Source organism: Ruditapes philippinarum, unplaced genomic scaffold, assembly GCF_026571515.1.
Source record: "Ruditapes philippinarum isolate M1 unplaced genomic scaffold, ASM2657151v2 ctg14761_1_1_1_1, whole genome shotgun sequence".
Taxonomy (NCBI): Eukaryota; Metazoa; Mollusca; class Bivalvia; order Venerida; family Veneridae; genus Ruditapes; species Ruditapes philippinarum.
The window spans coordinates 2,420-22,786 of NW_026858201.1; the positions used below are offsets into that span (position 1 = coordinate 2,420).

Here is a 20,367-nt window from a genome sequence, read left to right on the forward strand (position 1 = left end):
GAAACTAGGTCACCGGAGCTAAAAATAGAAAAATCTTGTTAACACTCTAGTTGCTACTGTTTTTGATCCAAGTATCCTGGAAATTGGTCTGAAAGTTTGTTTTGATGATTTCTAGGTCAAGTTTGAATATGTGTCACCTGGGTAAAAAACTAGGTCGCACTTGCTCAAATATGGATAATCCTTGTTAACACTGTAGTGGTCACATTTTTGACTCACCTGTCATGAGACTTGGTCAGAATGCTTGTCTAGGTAATTGTTTGGATGAGTTTGATAATTCAGGTGAGCGATCTAGGGCCATCATGGCCCTCTTGTTAGAAATTGTCGGAGGACATCAAAAATAAAAACTTAAGAAATGAACTTAATGGTTATATAATGGGCCTTTAAGAAAAAATGAGACTGATAGGCCTAAGAAAGATAACTCATGTAGGCTTGTTTTGTTTAGTATTCTCAGCACAAGCTTTCAGGAGTTATTTCCCTTCAATGCAAATTAGTTTTTTCCAGAGTTCAATCATTGTTTTAGTAGTTTTCCTTGGATATACTGTATTGTTTATATCAGTTTGCCAATGGTGTAGATGTCCTTGTCATGGAATACTCAAGTACTTCTTCCCTGGTCAGTTAACTCGGTACGAAATATGTTTGGTGTCTGACCTATGGTTCACGTGTTTGTTTTGTGTGTTTCTGTCTTCCTGAAACATTTTATTATTCTCTACTGCATTTCAAAAGATTTATATAAAAAGGTGACTAATGGCCCAAACAAAAACAAATCAACATCAAAAATACAAAACAGCCCCAGGTTGGAACTATTTATAGAGGTTGTTATGTAAATGACTGGAAAAAAAATTGTCTGATCCAATAAACAAAAGAAGAAAAATCTACATTTATGTAATCTTCTTTACAAAGGTAGCAGTTTGAAAGAAAAACCATCTCAGTTTGATGAATAAAAAAAATGATCTGCCAGTGATTTCTTGCATACACAATTTGCCGATAATAAGCCGTTTTCCAATTTGATTTTGAAAATTCCCCTTCAAAGTAAAAAAAAAATGCAATTGAGCGAGAAGTAAAACATGGCTGTGTTTGAACACGTGATAAGACTAGAACTTTAGCCTTGAAATATTTAGACATGCCTGTATTTAGACATGGGTTCAATAATGTAATAAGACATTGGGCGTCTATGGCCAAGTGGTTAACATTGTTGACTTCAAAACACTTGCCCCTCACCATTGTGGATTTGAATCTTGCTAGGGATTTTGAATTCTTTCATGTGAGGAAGCTATCCACTTAGCTTACAGAAAGTCTTTGGTTCTACTCAGATGCCCGTTTGTGCCTGAAATAATGCACAGAGGGGCACCTGATGTCTTCTTCCACCAGTAAAGCTGGAAAGTCGCCATATGACCTTTACTGGTGCAATGTTGAACGCAACAAAAATAAAAGAAAATATAAGAAGACATGGTATTGAGCATGTAGTAAGACCGATATGGCACTAAGGTGAGGAAATATCCTGTTATATTAATTACTTTATATTGATTTTCTTCTCTCTGATTTCTCCTTTTCTTGAAAGGTTTTTAAGTTCAACACCAGAGGATTCACCGTCTCGGATACCATTGTTACAGTTGCTAGGGGAAATGTACATGAAGCAGCCACGGATAGGATATCATTTACTGTATTTTCTTAAAGTTGGGTAAGTTTCAACATGTTGTGATGGGGAGTATAGAAAGTACTGGTTTCCAAGCAGTTTCCGGCCCCAAGCATTTTTCTGGCCCCTTGAAGTTTTCCGGTCCTTTATCATTTTCATACAGTACAGTCTATTCTTTATCAGTTAAGCCTCTATGCTACTTCATCATTCAGATAAGCATTTGTTTTCTATGCAATACAGTAGTCAAAAAAGTAAAGCATTTGATATGTTTTAAAGATGTACCTGTTGTTTAAAAATACGGGTATAAGAGAACTTGTGACATTTAAAAATAAGCAACACCCGGGAATTTTGGTTTGAATGCTCATGTACAATAACTGAGATCCTGAGATCCAATTCCAGGTAAATCAATACTTTTAAATAATATATTTTTTAGATGACACCGAAAAGGTTGGGAAGCTATATTTATTTTGAAAAAAAAACAACATCTTAACACTGCTTACTGGTACTGACTTATATTCAAAATAAAAAAGGTCCGAAAAACTGCTACGAAATCTTGAATAAAAGTGAGAAAAGGTGTTACATTTTAGGCCTTTATTCCAATTAAAAAGTAAAATTATAGAGCAACATTCAAAACATGGTAATGCTTGACAGGTACCTTACTTTGTTCTGTCAAAGTTTTTTACTATTCCTTAGACAGATTTTTATTTTATTTGTGAAAAAGTGCAATTTGGGGCGGAAAACCAGTAAATAACATTTCAGAAAATGGGAGGGAGCTAAGAGCTGCTGGGATAGTGGGTTTGTTGGTTTTTGCAATATTGGAAATCTGTTGCTGGCAAATTGTTTAATAATGTTATAGTTCCTATTGATTTTGAAAAAAAAATCATTTATTTATTTGAAGAAAAAAAAAAGGAAACTAAAATGTTGTGTTGTCAAGGAGATAAAACGTAAATGCTGTTTCCAAGGCTCTGAGTACTTTCAAAAGATCAAAGTCTGATGAGCCAAAAGGATTGTTCTTCCAGCAATATATGAAATAAGTGAATAGTATGTAAAAATGATAAAAGTACAAAAGTACTTCAGAACAGTTTGAAAGGATTGACTTCAGTGTGAATTGTATGTTGAACTTCAGAATGTCATTATAGAATTTTCCATGATGAACGTCTTGTATGCATTTAGAGTAAACAACAGTAGCGATGTTTATTTAGAACCCTATGATAGTGTTGAATATAAAGTGCGCCATCAATCATTTATATTTTTCTTCCCTTTTAATGAACTTTGAAAGCTTTGAATGCCACAAGTTGAATCAGTTAAATATTGATATAAATTTATGAATGCAAGAAACCAAAGGCAGAAAAATTTCAGTTCTCAGAATACTGAATAAAGACATTTTGAAATGTTGATCCTGATCCTTTATCCTTTGTGAACATGGGGCCTTGTGCCAATTCCTGAAATAATATATGAAGTACTGAAGGTCTTCTTCTTAAGGTAAATGTTTAAAAGAAGCTGTATGACTTTAAGATTGTCTTTATTCCTTCTCTCACAACCATCTTCCTTATCTCGCAACCAAAAATTACAAATATGCTAAAGAAAGATTTTTGTGTTAGGTTACAATTTCTTTGTTTTAACAGGAAACTTAACGATGAAAAAATGTCAACGTACAAAGATTTTGTGAAAAGTTTAGATGGTTACTCTCTGGAATCGTGTTTAATGGCCGACATGAAAATCTGTCAAGAAGATGATGTACGGTTGTTTACATTTCTCATGCCGGACATTTACACACATGTAAGTCTCGTATTTTGGTAAGTTTATTACTGTTTGTTTTGTTTTTTTATGTCAATAATAACCGATTTCTCAGCAAGTGAAAGATAACTACTGAACTTTATTATAGTACTTGATTGGGTTTATTGTGCACTATGTATCATGACATATTTTTTTCAACATAAATTTATGATTGTTAATAGATATTTATAACCTAACCAGATTTCCTGGAATCACTTTGTGACGTCTTGTCTGTTTGTTGGTCCGTCTGTCTCCATAATGTCCGCTCTATAAATCCTTTACCCCTTGAAGGATTTTCTTAAAATTGGCTTAAATGTTCATCAAGAAAATGTGCAGAACCCATACAGCCGCTGTTGGATTAAGGTCATGGTCACCCTAGAATGTCAAAATGTGTGACAATTTTGTGCCAATTAATAAACCGTATTGAAGGACCTTTCTCCCAACTTTACTCAAACATTCACCTCAACAAGGCAATATGCGGGACTCATATTGCCACTGTGCTGGCTAAAGGCAATGTCATCCTTGAAGGTTGAAATTTTAAAATTATGTGTCTGCACTGTAAATTCTATACTTTTCATATGGCTTTCTTCAGCCTTAACTTAAAATTGAGCCGTATCATGACAAAACCAACATAATGGGTTTGCGACCAGCATGGATCCAGACCAGCCTGCGCATCCACGCAGTCTGATCAGGATCCATGCTGTTCGCTTACAAACTCTATAACAAGTAGAGAAACTGAAAGCGAATAGCATGGATCCTGATCAGACTGCGTGGATGCGCAGGCTAGTCTGGATCCATGCTGGTCGCAAACCCATTATATTGGTTTTGTCATGACACGGCTCATTAATGTTTTCATTTGAAAATAATGATAAATTGCACGACATAATATCCTGTGTCGTAGAGATCAGACGTGGATATGCGTCAATTCTGTGGCATCTCAAGTTTAACTTTGTTGTCACTTCTGTTATATGAAGTGACAAAGTCTGTTAACAAGGTAACAACATTTTTTAACACTTCTGCATCGAAAGTAATAAGTGCTAATTTAAAGTCACAGTGTCAAATTTCAAAATAATACGAAGTATTTTTTAGAAAATTTGTAATGAAAAATAGGATATAATGAACCACTTCCAGCAGAAATTACAAATAATATGTAAGAATATGCTAGAAAAAGTTTTTCTTGTTAAATAAGTAAATCCAGTTTTACATTCATTTTGGGCTTTAGAAAATGTTGTTTGACTTTTTTTTGTGAACTCATTGTATTGGTACATATATTTCTGGAACTGGAAAACAGAGATAAAAATGATTTCAGTTTTAAGATTATTTCTTATACTATAAATAATGTCTTTTGTTAAATCAGGAATGCTTGAGCTGTAATTTTTAGCTCACCTGAGCTCATAGTGTTGAGAAGTGAGCTGTTTTTGTGAAGGCATGATGTTGGTCAAGTGTTGGTCAGTTTAATCTAGAATTTCCTAAAACAGCATCTTCTTTTATCCACATTTTAATCAATTTTCACAATAACAGATCCTTAAATCCACAAATGATTTCAATTTTTTTCAGTCTAATTGTTGCATAATTATGTAACAGTTGCTAAAAATAGACCTTAGAAATGAAATCTTTAACAATCTGTCTGTCTTTCTCTATAAACTTCTATGCCTTCAGCTCAAACATTTACCATTACTTTGTGGTTTTTACTATGATAAGGTTGTATATATAAATTATGTCCAAGAGGTCAAAATTAGCCCAGGCCTGTGGGTTACATAGTGTATGTTGACATAAATTTAGAAAAACAATAGGTATCAATTAGTTAACATATTCTAATATAGGAAAACAAATATAGCTCTTGTGTGATACAACAGGGCTATTTTCACATGTATGGGATGCGACTCTTCTATTAAAGTTTTGGGAAAATAGCACAGTAATTTTGCAAAAGGGGAAGTACTTGCTGTAAATTGAAGTGTAGGGAAAAAATTGCATGATTTTAATTTTAATAGTTATCATGAGAAGAAACAGCCTATTAAAGGCCGCTGCTTTAGAAAGAGAAAAAAAACTGTGTATTACAATGCACATTAGATATTATGTAAATAAATTTGTCTATTAACCTAAATAAACATTTGAATAATCGTGGCTCGCAGGTAAAATAAGTCCTACTCATTGAAAGTTTTCCCTGATTTACCATTTTCTCAGGTGAGCAATATTGCCTCACCTAGGCCTCCTTGTTCTGTAAATAATAGGGATGTCATCTGGAGCCGAAACGGCCATCCGGATATCCGAATCAAACATCCAGATACATCTGGATGTTCGGATCGTTGTTATATTCTTAGATGTCTGATATGACGTAACCATTTCTTCGCGACCTCTTCAAAGTGTAGTATTTCATTTTTCTTCCTTTTTAATTGAATGATACATATCAAAAATCTTCCGTTATTGATTTTATTTCTTCTATATAGAATACGACTAGCTTTTATTAATAAATTAAGTGCGTGTGGTACTTAAGATTTCAAATGAAATGGAAACGAAAATCGCCGCCGATTGTCTGAATTCCTCAATTAGCGCTATAGTACGCAATAAAATTCGCTCACATTTGTGAAAACAAAATAATACCTGTAAAAATTAAATATAATGTTTCCATTGTTCAATAACATGCATACAATTTACACAGGATGACCTTTGACACGCGTGTAGCCGGCTTTTCAAAAGAATCTGCCAATCTTTGATGTTTACCATCATGTAGCCCTGGCTGTTTGATTCGAATCATCAAAGAAAGTGCCAAAACTTACATGAATTACTCACATTTTAAGTGTTCATAAGTGAAAAAAGAAATGTGAAAAAAATGTTTTTAAAAAAATGCACATGTTTGATTAATACTAAAGGAGAAAGTTATTTTGTCGGATAATTTTCGTATCAATTTCAATAAAAGCTTTGATAATTAACATAATTCGTAAGTGAATTTCTTTATTTGCTTATTTTATTTCTGCAGATTTTTCAATGTCTAAAAATAAGGAGTCGACGGGTCGGTAAGCCGAAATATATACAAAAATAATAACCTAATTAAATATTGAAATTTGGACATAAAAATATGTAACATCGTTGCCGATGACAGTCGCACGGGACTTAGAATCTTACAAAACTTAAATTTGATTAACAACATGTGTCATAATTGACTCGTAATTATTATAGTAATTATTGATTTTTTTGTGGACTGCAGAGGTTATGATGTGTATTGTCAAACAAAGGTACAATATACAATATGGTGTCAACACCATGTCTACGATTATCTCAAGGCATGTAATTATCACATTTTCTCAATATTTTAAAATACTTTGTAAGAACATCCGGATCAGAAAATTGGCTCCGGACACCGAATCGTTATCCAAACGTTCGGATATCCGGACTCCGAATGACATCCCTAGTAAATAAGATGGTATTTCATACTTACAACTACGAATATGTCTAAATCTTTTATTTAGTTTCCAAACATGTGTATTAACTTTACTTATAATTACTGTTTCATTTAGTTTCCAAACACGTGTATGGGCAGCGCGGAGCTGCTACAACTGATAGTTTCATCCATTGACGGATCTCAGTTACAAGACCTCATCTGTCAGATACTTCAGGGAAATCTCGTCATGTTTAGAAAGGAGTCGTTTCTGTCAGTTCTGAGTAAGTGTATCTGTGAATCACTTGATAATTATGTACACAAAAATGATATAAAGTAGAACTTCTGTAAGTAGAAGTTGAAGGGACTTTGGTAAAAACTTTGAATCCTGAATCAGTCAATTGGTCTTGAAAGTAACTACAAAATTTTGAGCCATCGATAATAACTAGTGTGTTATAAATGGGTTGTAAAAGAAAAGGGCATTTACTAAACCAGCTTATAGTTAATATATCACGTGTGATAATAAACACACAACAACTGGAAGATTTCGAGCTAATTCATACTGTTTACTTTCAAAATACAACTACAGTAATTAGAATAATGAGAAAGCATATCCTCACTGAAAGGAACGTTAACAAAGACTGTTAGAACACACAGCTGTGTAATTAACACCGATTACACAAATCTGCTATCATTATCGCGGCTAGAAAAGGTGTGAAAATATCTCCAGATCAAAGGTGTCAAATTGATCGATAAACTTCTACTTTCATATTGTTAAATATTGTCATATTTTTTATGGGACACGTAAACTCCGACACATTAAAAAAATTGTCATATCAAGATTCAGCTCACTTATATGTTTGAAAATATTGGAGAAAAAACTTGAAACATTGAGAAAAATAACTTATCAAAATTTGACTCATAGAAGTTCTACTGTATTTCAAAACCTAATAATTACCCAGTGCGACTTTTGCTGAGCAACACCATTTGAGAGAGACAAAGTTTTGGTTGTTTCAGAGAGATGTTGTTTTTAGAGATATTATTTATTGTGAAATCTTACTTTAAGATGAATTAGTATGGTTGTTGTAAAGAGGTAATTGCTCTAAGGAGGTCCTTACAGAGGTTGTTACTAATTATAAATAATTTGTTAAAAGTAAGTTATTTATAATAAATGTATGCAATTTTATTATCCAGTTTGAAACCTGTCTGATGGAAAGCTCATTTCACTAATTATGATTTTTGATAACAAATTAAAATGTAATTGTTATGATTTAAAGGAAATGATAATTGTTACCATTTAAACGAAATGATAATTGTTACGATTTAGAGGAATTAAAAATTGTTATCATTTAAAGGGAATGAAAATTGTTATCATTTAAAGGGAATGAAAATTGTTATCATTTAAAGGAATGAAAATTGTTATCATGATTGTTATTAATTAAAGGAATTGATGATTGTTATTATTTAGAGGAAAGATGGAGCTCCAAAGATAGTTTACTGGCTCTTTTTGTCATATCGAAATATAAGCTAATGCTTAATATATTTTATGGACAAGTTGCTACCTTGTGTCCTTATTTTAAGTTAATCATCCAATATTTCTACAACCGTTGATGTTGTTTGTCTTTTAGTAGGTTTATTTTAGAAAAAAATAATTTGTTTTCTGATATTATAAGGCCAAGGACTTAGATATTTTGCATTTGGTATACATAGTGGACTTTTACCACAAGATTCTTCAGAAATGAAAATTGACCTGGGTGACTTATTTTTAGCTCGACTATTTGCAGAATAATCGAGCTAATGCAGTCACCCATTTGTCGGCATCCCTGTGGTTAAGTTTTTGAGTGTAAGCTGGTATCTCCATAACTACTGAAGGGAATGGATTGAAACTTCACACACTTGTTCTCTGTGATTATGTAATATAATTGGTTCAACTCCCATAACTCTGATTTGCCTTTTTGGCATAATTATGCCCCTTTTTCGACTTAGAAATTCTTGGTTAAGTTTTAGAAATTCTTGGTTAAGTTTTTGCGTGCAAGCTGGTATCTCAATAACTACTGAAGGGAATGGATTGAAACTTTACACACTTGTTCTCTGTGATTATCTTACATGATTTGCACAAGTCCCATAACTCTAATTGCTTTTTTTGCATAATTATGCCCCTTTTCAACTTAGAAATTCTTGGTTAAGTTTTTTGCGTGCAAGCTGGTATCTCCATATCTACTGAAAGGAATGGATTGAAACTTCACACACTTCTTCACTGTGATTATTTAACATGATTGGCACAAGTCCCATAATTCTGATATTTTTTTAATAATTATGCACCTTTTTCGGTTTAGAAATCCTTGGTAAAGTTTTTGCTTGTAAGCTGGTATCTCCATAACTTTTGAAGGGTTTGTGCTTTCTTTGGAACAATTTTATGCATTCATAATAATAAAGCAGTGATTCACTAGATATAACATCTTAATAACAAGGCTTTTTACTTTTGGGATAATTTTATGCATTCATAATAATAAAGCAGTGATTCACTCGATAAAACATCTTTATAACAAGCCTTTGTACTTTTTGGAATAATTTTATGTATTCATATAAGTAAGCATTATTATATTCAATGAAACACACTTGTGACAACTTTTCGAATAGTCGAGCATTACTGTCCTCCAACAGTTCTTGTTTTAAATAGGTTTTAAAAAATCATCTCTTACAAAAATTACAAGGCTTGAGTTAAGATCTTGAATGTTTAATAACATCATTTAGTGGATCTCCATTGAGTGTGTTGAAGTCCAGCACATGGATCAAAAGCTACCAATCCTGGATTCTGTTCAGTCTTGTTCGTGCAGTTCTTGTGATATGTGGAAGTAACGTGCTTCAACAGTTGAATTTTCTTCCAAGCCTCTTGTTGATTGAATAATTATGTGAGGATTGTCAGAGTGGAATGACTTGATGGCCATTAGTTGTTTATCTGTTCACAACATTTTTAGCTCGACTATACGAAGTATATGGAGAGCTGTCCTACTCGCCCCGGCGTCCGCGTCCAGATTTCAGATTAAAGTTTTGGTGCAGTAAAATATTTTTCACTATAACTTTCTCATTTCTTGGTATCAAGGTATCAACTTCAAACTTCAAATATATGTTCCTTATCATCAACCACATCTTATGTGACAAGGTTCATAACTCTAGCACCAATATTTTCAGATTTATCTCCCCTTGAACTAAGAATTTTCCTTAAAAAATACTATTTTTTACTGTTACTTCTTTATTTCTTAAGGGATCAACCTCATACTTCAAATATATGTACCTTATCATCATCCCCATCTTATGTGACAAGGTTCATAACTCTAGCACCAATATTTTCAGATTTATCTCCCCTTGAACTTAAAATTTTCCTTAAAAATACTATTTTTTACTGTAACTTATTTATTTCTAAAGGGATCAACTTCATACTTCAAATAAATGTACCTTATCATCATCCACATCTTATGTGACAAGGTCATAACTCTAGCACCAATATTGCATGAATTATCTCCCCATCAACTTAGATTTTTTTTACTAGAAAAATGTTATTTTTAACTATAACTTTTTTAGTTTTAAAGGTATCTACCTCAAACTTCAAATACTTATTCCTTATAATCAATTATATTTTATGATACAATGTTCATATCTCTTGAAGTAATTTTTACAAATTTATTTCTCTTTGAACTTAGGATTTTCTTTAAGAAATATTATAACTTTGTTACTTTTTAAGGTATCTACTTCAAACTTCAAATATAATTATACTTCTTATCATTACATACATGTTGTGTGACAAGGTTCATAACTCTAGCGTGACTATTTCTAGAAATTTTTTCCCTTGATCTTGGAATTTGTTTTAACAAATGTTATTTTTGTGCCCCCACGTTAGTGGCAGGCATTTAGATTTACCCTTGTCCGTCCATCCGTCTGTCTGTCCGGACGTCCTTCCGTCCATCCGTCCGTTCACTTTTGTGTCGCACGTAACTCAAAAAGTATTTGACCTAGAGCCATGAAACTTTACAGGAATGTTTATCAGCATGTGTAGCTGTGCACCTGGGTATTTTCGTCTGGATAATTTTAGTATTTTCATAGTTATTGCGCTTGACTTAGTAAAATTTTGCAATTTTCATTTTGTGTCGCATGTAACTCAAAAAGTATTTGACCTAGAGTCATGAAACTTTACAGGAATGTTGATCAGCATGTGTAATTGTGCACCTGGGTATTTTCGTCTGGATATTTTTAGTATTTTCAGAGTTATTGCCCTTGATTTAGTAAAATTTTGCAATTTTCAACTTGTGTCGCACATAACTCAAAAAGTATTTGAGCTAGAGTCATGAAACTTTACAGGAATATTGATCAGCATGTGTAGTTGTGCACCTGGGTATTTTCGTGTGGATATTTTTAGTATTTTCAGAGTTATTGCCCATGACTTAGTAAAATTTTGTAATTTTCAACTTGTGTCGCATGTAACTCAAAAAGTATTTGACCTAGAGTCATGAAACTTTACAGGAATGTTGATCAGCATGTGTAGTTGTGCACCTGGGTATTTTCGTCTGGATATTTTTAGTATTTTCAGAGTTATTGCCCTTGACTTAGTAAAATTTTGCAATTTTCAACTTGTGTCGCACATAACTCAAAAAGTATTTGAGCTAGAGTCATGAAACTTTACAGGAATATTGATCAGCATGTGTAGTTGTGCACCTGGGTATTTTCGTGTGGATATTTTTAGTATTTTCAGAGTTATTGCCCATGACTAAGTAAAATTTTGCAATTTTCAACTTGTGTCGCATGTAACTCAAAAAGTATTTGACCTAGAGTCATGAAATTTTACAGGAATGTTGATCAGCATGTGTTGTTGTGCACCTGGGTATTTTCGTGTGGATATTTTTTAGTATTTTCAGAGTTATTGCCCTTGACTTAGTAAAAATTTGCAATTTTCAACTTGTGTCGCATGTAACTCAAAAAGTATTTGACTTAGAGTCATGAAACTTTACAGGAATGTTGATCAGCATGTGTTGTTGTGCACCTGGGTATTTTCGTCTGGATATTTAGTATTTTCAGAGTTATTGCCCTTGACTTAGTAAAAATTTGCAATTTTCAACTTGTGTCGCATGTAACTCAAAAAGTATTTGACTTAGAGTCATGAAACTTTACAGGAATGTTGATCAGCATGTGTTGTTGTGCACCTGGGTATTTTCGTCTGGATATTTATAGTATTTTCAGAGTTATTGCCCTTGACTTTGTAAAATTTTGCAATTTTCAACTTGTGTCGCAGGTAACTCAAAAAGTATTTGACCTAGAGTCATGAAACTTTACAGGAATGTTTATCAGCATGTGTAGTTGTGCAGCTGGGTATTTTAGTCTGGATATTTTTAGTATTTTCAGAGTTATTTCCCTTGACTTAGTAAAATTTTGCAATTTTCAACATGTGTCGCACATAACTCAAAAAGTATTTGACTAGAGTCATGTAACTTTACAGGAATCTTGATCAGCATGTGCAGTTGTGCACCAGGTATTTTCGTCTGGATTTATTTAGTATTTTTAGAGTTATTGCCCTTCACTTAGAAAATTTTTGCAATTTTCAACTTGTGTCTCAAGTTACTGAAAAAGGATTTGACATAGTCATTAAACCTTATGGGCAGGTTGCTCAGCATATTTAGATTTTCACCTGGGGTTTCGCTTGTAGATTTATCCAGTATTTGTAAAGTTATTTCCCTTGACTTAGTAAAAAGATTGACAGAACAGTGGCGCGGTGGGGGCACCCGTGTCCTATGGACACATTTCTAGTTTTACTATAACTTAATAAATAATTATACATAATTGATTTTTCTTTCATAGTTTTTTCCTTACTGCGTCCAGTATTTTATTAGTCGAGCTTGGCTGTTTCCTGTGACAGCTCTTGTTTATGCCCCCGGGCATAAAGTGATTGAACCTTCCGTCCGCCCGACTGTCCGTACGAGGTTAACCTAGAACGGCAAGTTGGATTTTTCTTAAGTTCTACATGTACCAATGGCTTCTAAGTTTACACACTTACTACAATACAAAGTACATGATCTGGGCAAGTTACATAACTCTGGCTTTCATATTTACCAAGTTATTGCCCTTTTCAGCACTTGGAAAATGAAAAATGGTTAACCTAAAACGGCAAGTGGAAATATCTTAAGTTCTTTCTATACTTATACTAATGGCTTTATAATTTTCCACACTTACTTATCAATACAAAGTACATGATATTGCCAAGTGATATAACTGTGTCATCCATATTTCCTGTTATTTCCCTTTTTCACTTTGAAAATAGGGCCTGTCTGGTTAACCTTATTCTTAGAAAGTTGGATCTTATTCTTAAAATTTCTCCTAATTGCTTAATTTCTTTAATGATATCTTTCAATATTTATAAGGTGGATACATTTGATGTCCTCTAATTTTTTGTGGTGGTAAGCGGTCTCTATGACAAGGTCAAGGTCATTGGTTTAAAAAAATAAATATAAACATTTTTGCTCATACAGCCTTTATATTTTAAGTTGATGTCTTAGTTTAATACAAACATGCCAGGGAGGTCCTCCTTCTTTGGGTGTAGTAAGGGGTCATTTTGGGTCAAGGTCATGTTACCAATGTGAAGGTCACTCAATGTTAAAAAATAGATTTTTACTTTTTTTACAGGTGTATTGACCTTTTTCTATAGACAGATGTTATTTATAATTGATAGAAACATAAACTTTGATGAAGTTAGTGGTCAGTTGGTCAAGGTCACCAGTGCTAAAAATAGATTTTTTACACTTTTGCCAATACAGCTTTTATTTATTGACAGATGCTATTTCATATTTTGGTAGGAAGATAACTTTGCATGGTATTCTTCCTTTGGATGGAGTAAGGTGTCAGTTGGGTCAAGGTCACCAGTGCTCAAAAATAGATTTTTACACTTTTTGCCCATACAGCTTTTATTTAATGACAGATGTATTTCATATTTTGGTAGAAAGATAACTTTACCATGGTATTATTCTTTTGGATATAGTTAGGGGTCAGTTTTGGTTAATGTCACCAGTGCTCAAAATAGATTTTTTACACTTTTTGCCCATACAGCCTTTATTTAATGACAGATGTATTTCCATATTTGGTAGGAAGATAACTTGCATGAAGTTGAATATTTTTCAACTTCACAAGTCAGAGCAATGACTTGGGCAACTTATATTTTTTCACAATTAAAAATAGCCATGACTTTGTCAAGCTATATAACTTGTGTTTACAAATTTTTTGGCAATTTTTCTGTTCATAACTGACTAAAACTGAGTGAATGGGTAAACATTTTTTTGAAATATTTGCTGTTACTGACAAGGGAATCTTGAGCCGGGGGCATTTTTTGTTTTAATAAACCATTTCTTGTTTTATCCCTTTTTTCGGCCATATATTTACTGTACTATTTCAAAAATTCCTTTTAACAAAAACTTTCCCGAATATTTTATGGATTTTTGAAACCAAACTTACTGGAATAAATTCAAATGGGGCCTATCAAATGTTTTTATAAAATGGTTCAGTCTGGTTCATAAGTAGGTATATTATATGGTTTTGAAATTGTCTTGTTTTTCTTTCAACCATTTTAATAATGGTTGAAAGAAAAACAAGTCAATTTAAAAAAACAGCATGGTTGAAAGATTGCAGATAAGTTAAGAAAGCCAAAGATGAATAAGAACTAATTCCATGAAAAGAAATCAACAGAGGGATGTAGGACAAAAAACCAAAAATAAAAAGATACAAAAAACTGTAAAAGAGAAAAAAACAATGCAAGAAATGCAAAGAAATAGAAGCATCTGATTCTGATAATAACAGGACTGTTAACTAGTGTTATTTATTGCTTTTAAAGCTGACATTATGCCTATTCAGTTACAGTTATATAGTTAGAGGGAACCATATGAAATTCAAAATTTAATTTTTAACATTTGCTGCTATTTCCTTTCAATTTTATAATTTACTTCACATGAATGATAAATAACACTCATGGCCGAATGAAAACTCTGTAAAATAATTGATATACATTGGAATTCACCTGTAATGTTCTATTTATGAAAAGAGTGGGGGAATATTTTTTATATATTAAGCAAATTTGTATTATATCCTAAACATTTTTTGTTACCAACTGTTTGTCAATCAGCATTATTCTAGTAAATCTTTTGAAATATGTAGTCAATTCAGCTGACCTTGACCATGAAAAAAATTAATATAATATATATCACTTAAGATGTGATAAAGAGCACTAATTGTTTCAGACCATTCATCTCCGCCATGTTTCTAATGAAAACATCAATGGTCTCAAAGTGATGAACTTCCTTTTAATGAAATGCAAAATACTGATCATGCTCACATATACAAGAAATGAAATGTTAAGTGATAAAGATCAAACTTTGAAGTGTTTCTACACGTATTGTTAAGCACTTGTTAAATTAGACAGCTTGAAATTTTGTCAGTAGATTCAACCTTATACAAAAGTTGTAGAACTTTTTACACAAGTTCCTTCAACTTTGACTTACCAAAGTTCTACTATGTTATTTCTATATAGCAGCACATCCTTAGCTGATTGTCCGGAACATCATATTACTCCTTTTTCTTTACATGCAATGTTTTATTTTTGTCCACTGTTTACCTCTTTCATGCGGGGAAGCCATCATACAGGCTTTAGGAGTGCTGCTTTTTTGCCTAAGTTTGAGTTAATATTTACAAAAAAAAAAAATGCAGGGGTACCAGAATTCTTCTTTAAACACAGCAAAGCTGAAAATTTTCAATTTGGCATTGACTGTGTCTGCTTGATGGATGGAAAAAGAGAAGAAATAAAAAATAAATTTTACTATTTCAGATGCCAGCTTGGAATGGGAGACTTTAGAACAGTACTTCCTATGGCAGCTCATCACAGCTCACAATATACCCGTAGAACACATAATGGCCTATCCCTACCCAAACTTGACTTCAAAGTAAAGTCTTTAGATTGTTTTATGTTTTCTTATTACATCCTGATCCTTAGATTTTATAAATCCCTTAACCAGCTTGAACAAAAAAAGTAATAAACCTTTTTTTTTTTTTACCCACCAGTATAGAGCCAGGCCGGTCCACACAATCCTGCAGCCTGACCTGAGTCTAAACTGTCGGGCTGTGCTTTGGGCCATATACCTTCCTCAGTCTGACCAACCAGTCCGTAAACTTGCTTTATTGCCCATGATTAATTTGTTAAATAAACAGAAGGTGATATAAATTTTGTAGAATGTACTGAGATTCATAAAGTGAGGGATATAGATTATATCTTACTAAATGAAATTATTGAATTATCTTAAGTTATTTTATTTTATATTCCACAGCTCATGCAGAGGCTTTAACTAGCATAATGGTGTTACTAAAGCAAGACTGCGTATGTTGTATTTTATCTAGGATTTAATTTTATTATGCCAGTCTGTATGTTTATGTTTTTTTGTTCTATCCGTCTTGGTTACTTAGCATTCCTCATCGCACATTTATTCCTTTTATTATGGCCCTTGCCATGATACTGACAATGGTAAAAGAGTGTTATCCCTGTCCCTGAGTCTGTGTGTTTGAAAAAACCCTGTCCAGTCCATTACTCATGCATCAAGAGATTTTGAAACATGTTGTTACAAAAATGTTAAGCATGATTAGATGGTAGGTATGTCATGCGCAAGGACTTAGACCAGAGCACCATGGTCAAGGTCACACTTCAAAGTCAAAGGGCAGTAGTTAGAAAATTTTATCCAGTCCATGACTCTGTCATGTAGCAAGGGATTTTTGAAGTTGGTAAAGCCATGATTAAATGGTTTAACTGTTTGGTGATAAAAAATTGTTGCAATGACACAAGTTTGTAAATTTGACAATTTGCTTGACTTTCCTGTTTGTCTATAAAATTCCTTTTTCTTTTTCAGCCCCTCATCTGATCTCTTGCGACCGATTCTGTGTAGAGAATGTAAAAGAAATGACTTTTTTACTGTTTCAATTCTGAACTACTGGGCTCAGGAATTCGAGGACAAATTAGCGGAATTGATCTATTCTCAGTTTTCAAAAGTGAACGGAGGACACCGAGCAAGAAGCGCCATAGGTAGATATATAGTGTTGTGTTTGTTCATTTATAAAAACCTTAGGATTGGTTTTGCATTCATAGAATCCTGATTGGTTTTTTAGCTCGTCTGTTTTGAAGAAAAAGTCGAACTTATATATATTATGATCGCTGCATCATCGTCTGTTTTTGAAGAAAAAGTCAAACTATTATGATCACATCATCGTCATTGTGCAAAAAACTTTAATGTAACCCATTATTCAAATTTTTTAAGATAACTTTGAATACTTGCTTTATATTGACAAGGTGCAGTTGTTCGACATGGGGCATAATTCTGGAAGCAATACTTTTGGAGTTATGCCATTTTTAAAATTAAGAAACTTTTTCAAAAGTGGTGAACAGATGAGTGTTAACATTGAATGCAGTTGCACTTGTTTTTTTGGGGGTTTTTTTATCATAAAAGCTTGGAATTGTTATTGTTTCCATAGAAACTTCATGTTGCTTTCGCCAAATCCTCAGAATGGGTATTGCTTTCATAAGATGAAAATTTAAAAAAAGAAACTTGCCATAGGATAGTATTCATTTACTTTGATTTAAGTAACTGTTAATATAAAAAACCACGAAACTGTCCTACCACTTAAAATGTCAAATTATTTATTACTTTCCATGTGTATTAACTTATATGGTTACGTGACGAGAAGACATGTTTCTTTAAAATGCCAATAAACCTTTGACTAGTCAACTTTTGACGACCAAAATAATATTCACTTTTAACGAGAAATAATCAATACTGTATTTTACTTTTAATGATTTGATAATGTTAAGATATTTTTTTTTGTCACAAGAAATGGGCATTTAGGTTTTCTTTTTATTACAAACAGAGGCTCATGATACCTAATGGGCTGTTTGGTTGTATGGATTATAATAACAAACAGAAATATGTCTTGTTACCAAGCAGATTAAGGTTGTTGATTTCAGATCAACTTGCCCTTCATCACAGTGTGGGTTTTAATCCCGCAAGGCCTTTTTGATTCTTTGATATGAGGAAGCATTTCTGATATTTTAATAAAAAAAATCAAGTTTGCAAATTGTAGTACCTCTTTAACCCAAGTAAAGAAAAACAAATTACATGAAAACTGCAAGAAAAGGCAAGTGCAGAATTCAAAAAAAGGTAAATAAACAACAGATTTTGATTGAGACTAAATAAAAAATATTCTTTGATTGGTTCTTAAAAAAAAATTAATTTTATTATTCTCAGACCTGGTTTCCAACACAAAGAAGGATATTCCTAACGCCAATCAAAATTTTATCCCATTTTTGACCATATGCGGGCAAAAATTGGGGAAAAATCTCGTTTTAAGTTTGACTCTTTTTTTTACTACATTGTACTTGTTTGTATTATTAAACCCTTAACCTGCTGAACCTGCTGAATTTTGGTAAGGAATTAACCCCGTTTTGAATTTGGAACAGTCCATCTAATGTTTAAGGACTATCGAATTGAGGTTCGTTCAATGAGCACAAAAGGGAGAGCATCAATTTTGTAATGCAGGGGTCAATCTTTGGTACGTCGAAAATTACTCTGTGACAGTAGATCTCGCACATTTGATTCGAATGGTTACCTGCAAACCAACAAAAAGAGCTAGCAACAGTTTAGAGCCTGGTAAGAATGTACGAGTGCGCAGACTGACATGGTTCTAAACTGGTGGCAAAGGCTAGTCACTGGCAGGTTTGAGATCAAATGTATTTGTTTTTATTTGAAACACTTCTGGAAAGGAAAACAAAGATATTTTTAAGGCTGGCCAATCTTATTTACCCTTTATTTGGCAACTGTTGGCCTAAAGATGTATGTAAAGATGTTTAAAGATATGACTTGTATATTTTTACAGTGTTAAATCATGAAAGCATTCAGGACAGGCATTACAACAAATTCAGCAGACGGCGAGCCGAGTCACAGAAGACAAAGTAAGCTTTCTAAATGTACCAAATGATCTTTCTTTTCCTCAATATAAATCAATCAAAAGTCAGATGTCATCCTCCATTAACAGGTTTTGCAGTTAATTTGATAAATCTTGATGAATGACGTTCTGCTGTCATTTGTTTTGTAACGTGAAGTTTTTTAGAAAATCAATACTTATAGTCAGGTGCTTGATAACTTACTAAGAACAGAAATACGGTACAACCTCGGCAGAGCAATGTCATTTCAGAAAAAAAGATTTTGGTTGTTTCTAGAGAGGTGTTGCTCTGGAGAGGTTTTAAGAGAGGTTTAAATTTGTGGGTGTTGTTATGAAGAGATTATTGTTCCATAGATGGCCACTCTGCAGAGCGTTACCCTGTATTACATTTATAGGGCACCTTTTGTCCCCCGCCTTTCGAAGAAAAAAGGGGGATATAGAAATTTGTGTCCGGTCCAGAACTTTGTCATTTATCCAAGGAATCCGAAATAACTTGGCACAAATGTTTGTTTTAATAAGACCATGTGTCATGCGCAACAACCAGACCCCTACCTCCAGGGTCAAGGTCGCACTTGCTCATTTCAAGGTCAAACAGTGTCTATTTGAATGTATATGTCGTGTCCGGTCCATAACTTTCTTATCTGTGAAAGGATTTTGTAAACACTTGCCACAATTATTTACAATAATGAGATGATGTGTCATGCGCAACAACCGGTCACCTTTACCTCCAAGGTCAAGGTCACACATGGAGGTCAAAGATTAACATAGTCTGTCACAGGGTATATTTTGTGTCCGCGTCCATAACTTTTTTCATAGATCAAAGGATTTTGTAAATACTTGGCAGAAACAGTCACTACAATAAGACGATATGTCATGCACAACACCTGCATCCCTACCTCCAAGTTCAATAGGTGACACCTAGAGGTCAAAAAAGTTAACATGGTCTGTTTTAGGGTATATTTTGTGTCCAATCTAGAACTTCTTTAGGATTTTGAAAGAACTAGGCACAAAATAGTCACAATAAAGTCACAATAAGAAGATGAAATGTCAAGTACAACACCTGCACTCCCTACCTGCAAGGTCAAGGTCACACTTGGAGGTCAAATGTTAACAGAGTCTGTTATATGGTATATTTTGTGTCCCGTCCATAACTTCTTCATTAGATTCAAGGGGATTTTGAAATACTTGGCACAAATAGTCACAATGATAAGATGATATGTCATGCGTAGCACATGTGTCCCCTACCTCCAAGGTCAAGTCACACATATAGGTCAAAGATTTACATAGTCTGTTATAGGTATATTTTGTGTCCAGGTCACATAACTTTTTTCATAGATCAAGGGATTTTATAAATACTTTTCACAAATAATCACAATAATAAGACGATATGTCAGGAGCAAAACATGGGTCCCTACCTTTCAAAGATTAACATAATCTGTTATAGCATATATTTTGTGTCCGATCTATAACTTTTTTTTAGTTCAAGGGATTTTGAAAATACTTGGCACCAAATAGTAACACATAATAAGATGATATGTCATGCACAACACCTGCACCCCTACCTCCAAGGTCAAGG

General features: G+C 33.2%; 1 protein-coding gene across 1 annotated transcript; it reads left to right on the forward strand.

Moving 5' to 3' along the window:
* Positions 1-1,536: 1,536 nt before the first annotated feature.
* Positions 1,537-18,801, forward strand: LOC132752462 (integrator complex subunit 3-like; the record flags this gene model as incomplete). Its single annotated transcript, XM_060742788.1, has 6 exons — positions 1,537-1,678; positions 3,259-3,412; positions 6,925-7,069; positions 15,640-15,754; positions 16,709-16,881; positions 18,726-18,801. Coding segments are annotated over exons 1-6 (719 nt in total), but the record flags the coding sequence as incomplete, so codon positions are not given.
* Between the last annotated feature and the right edge of the window lie 1,566 nt (positions 18,802-20,367).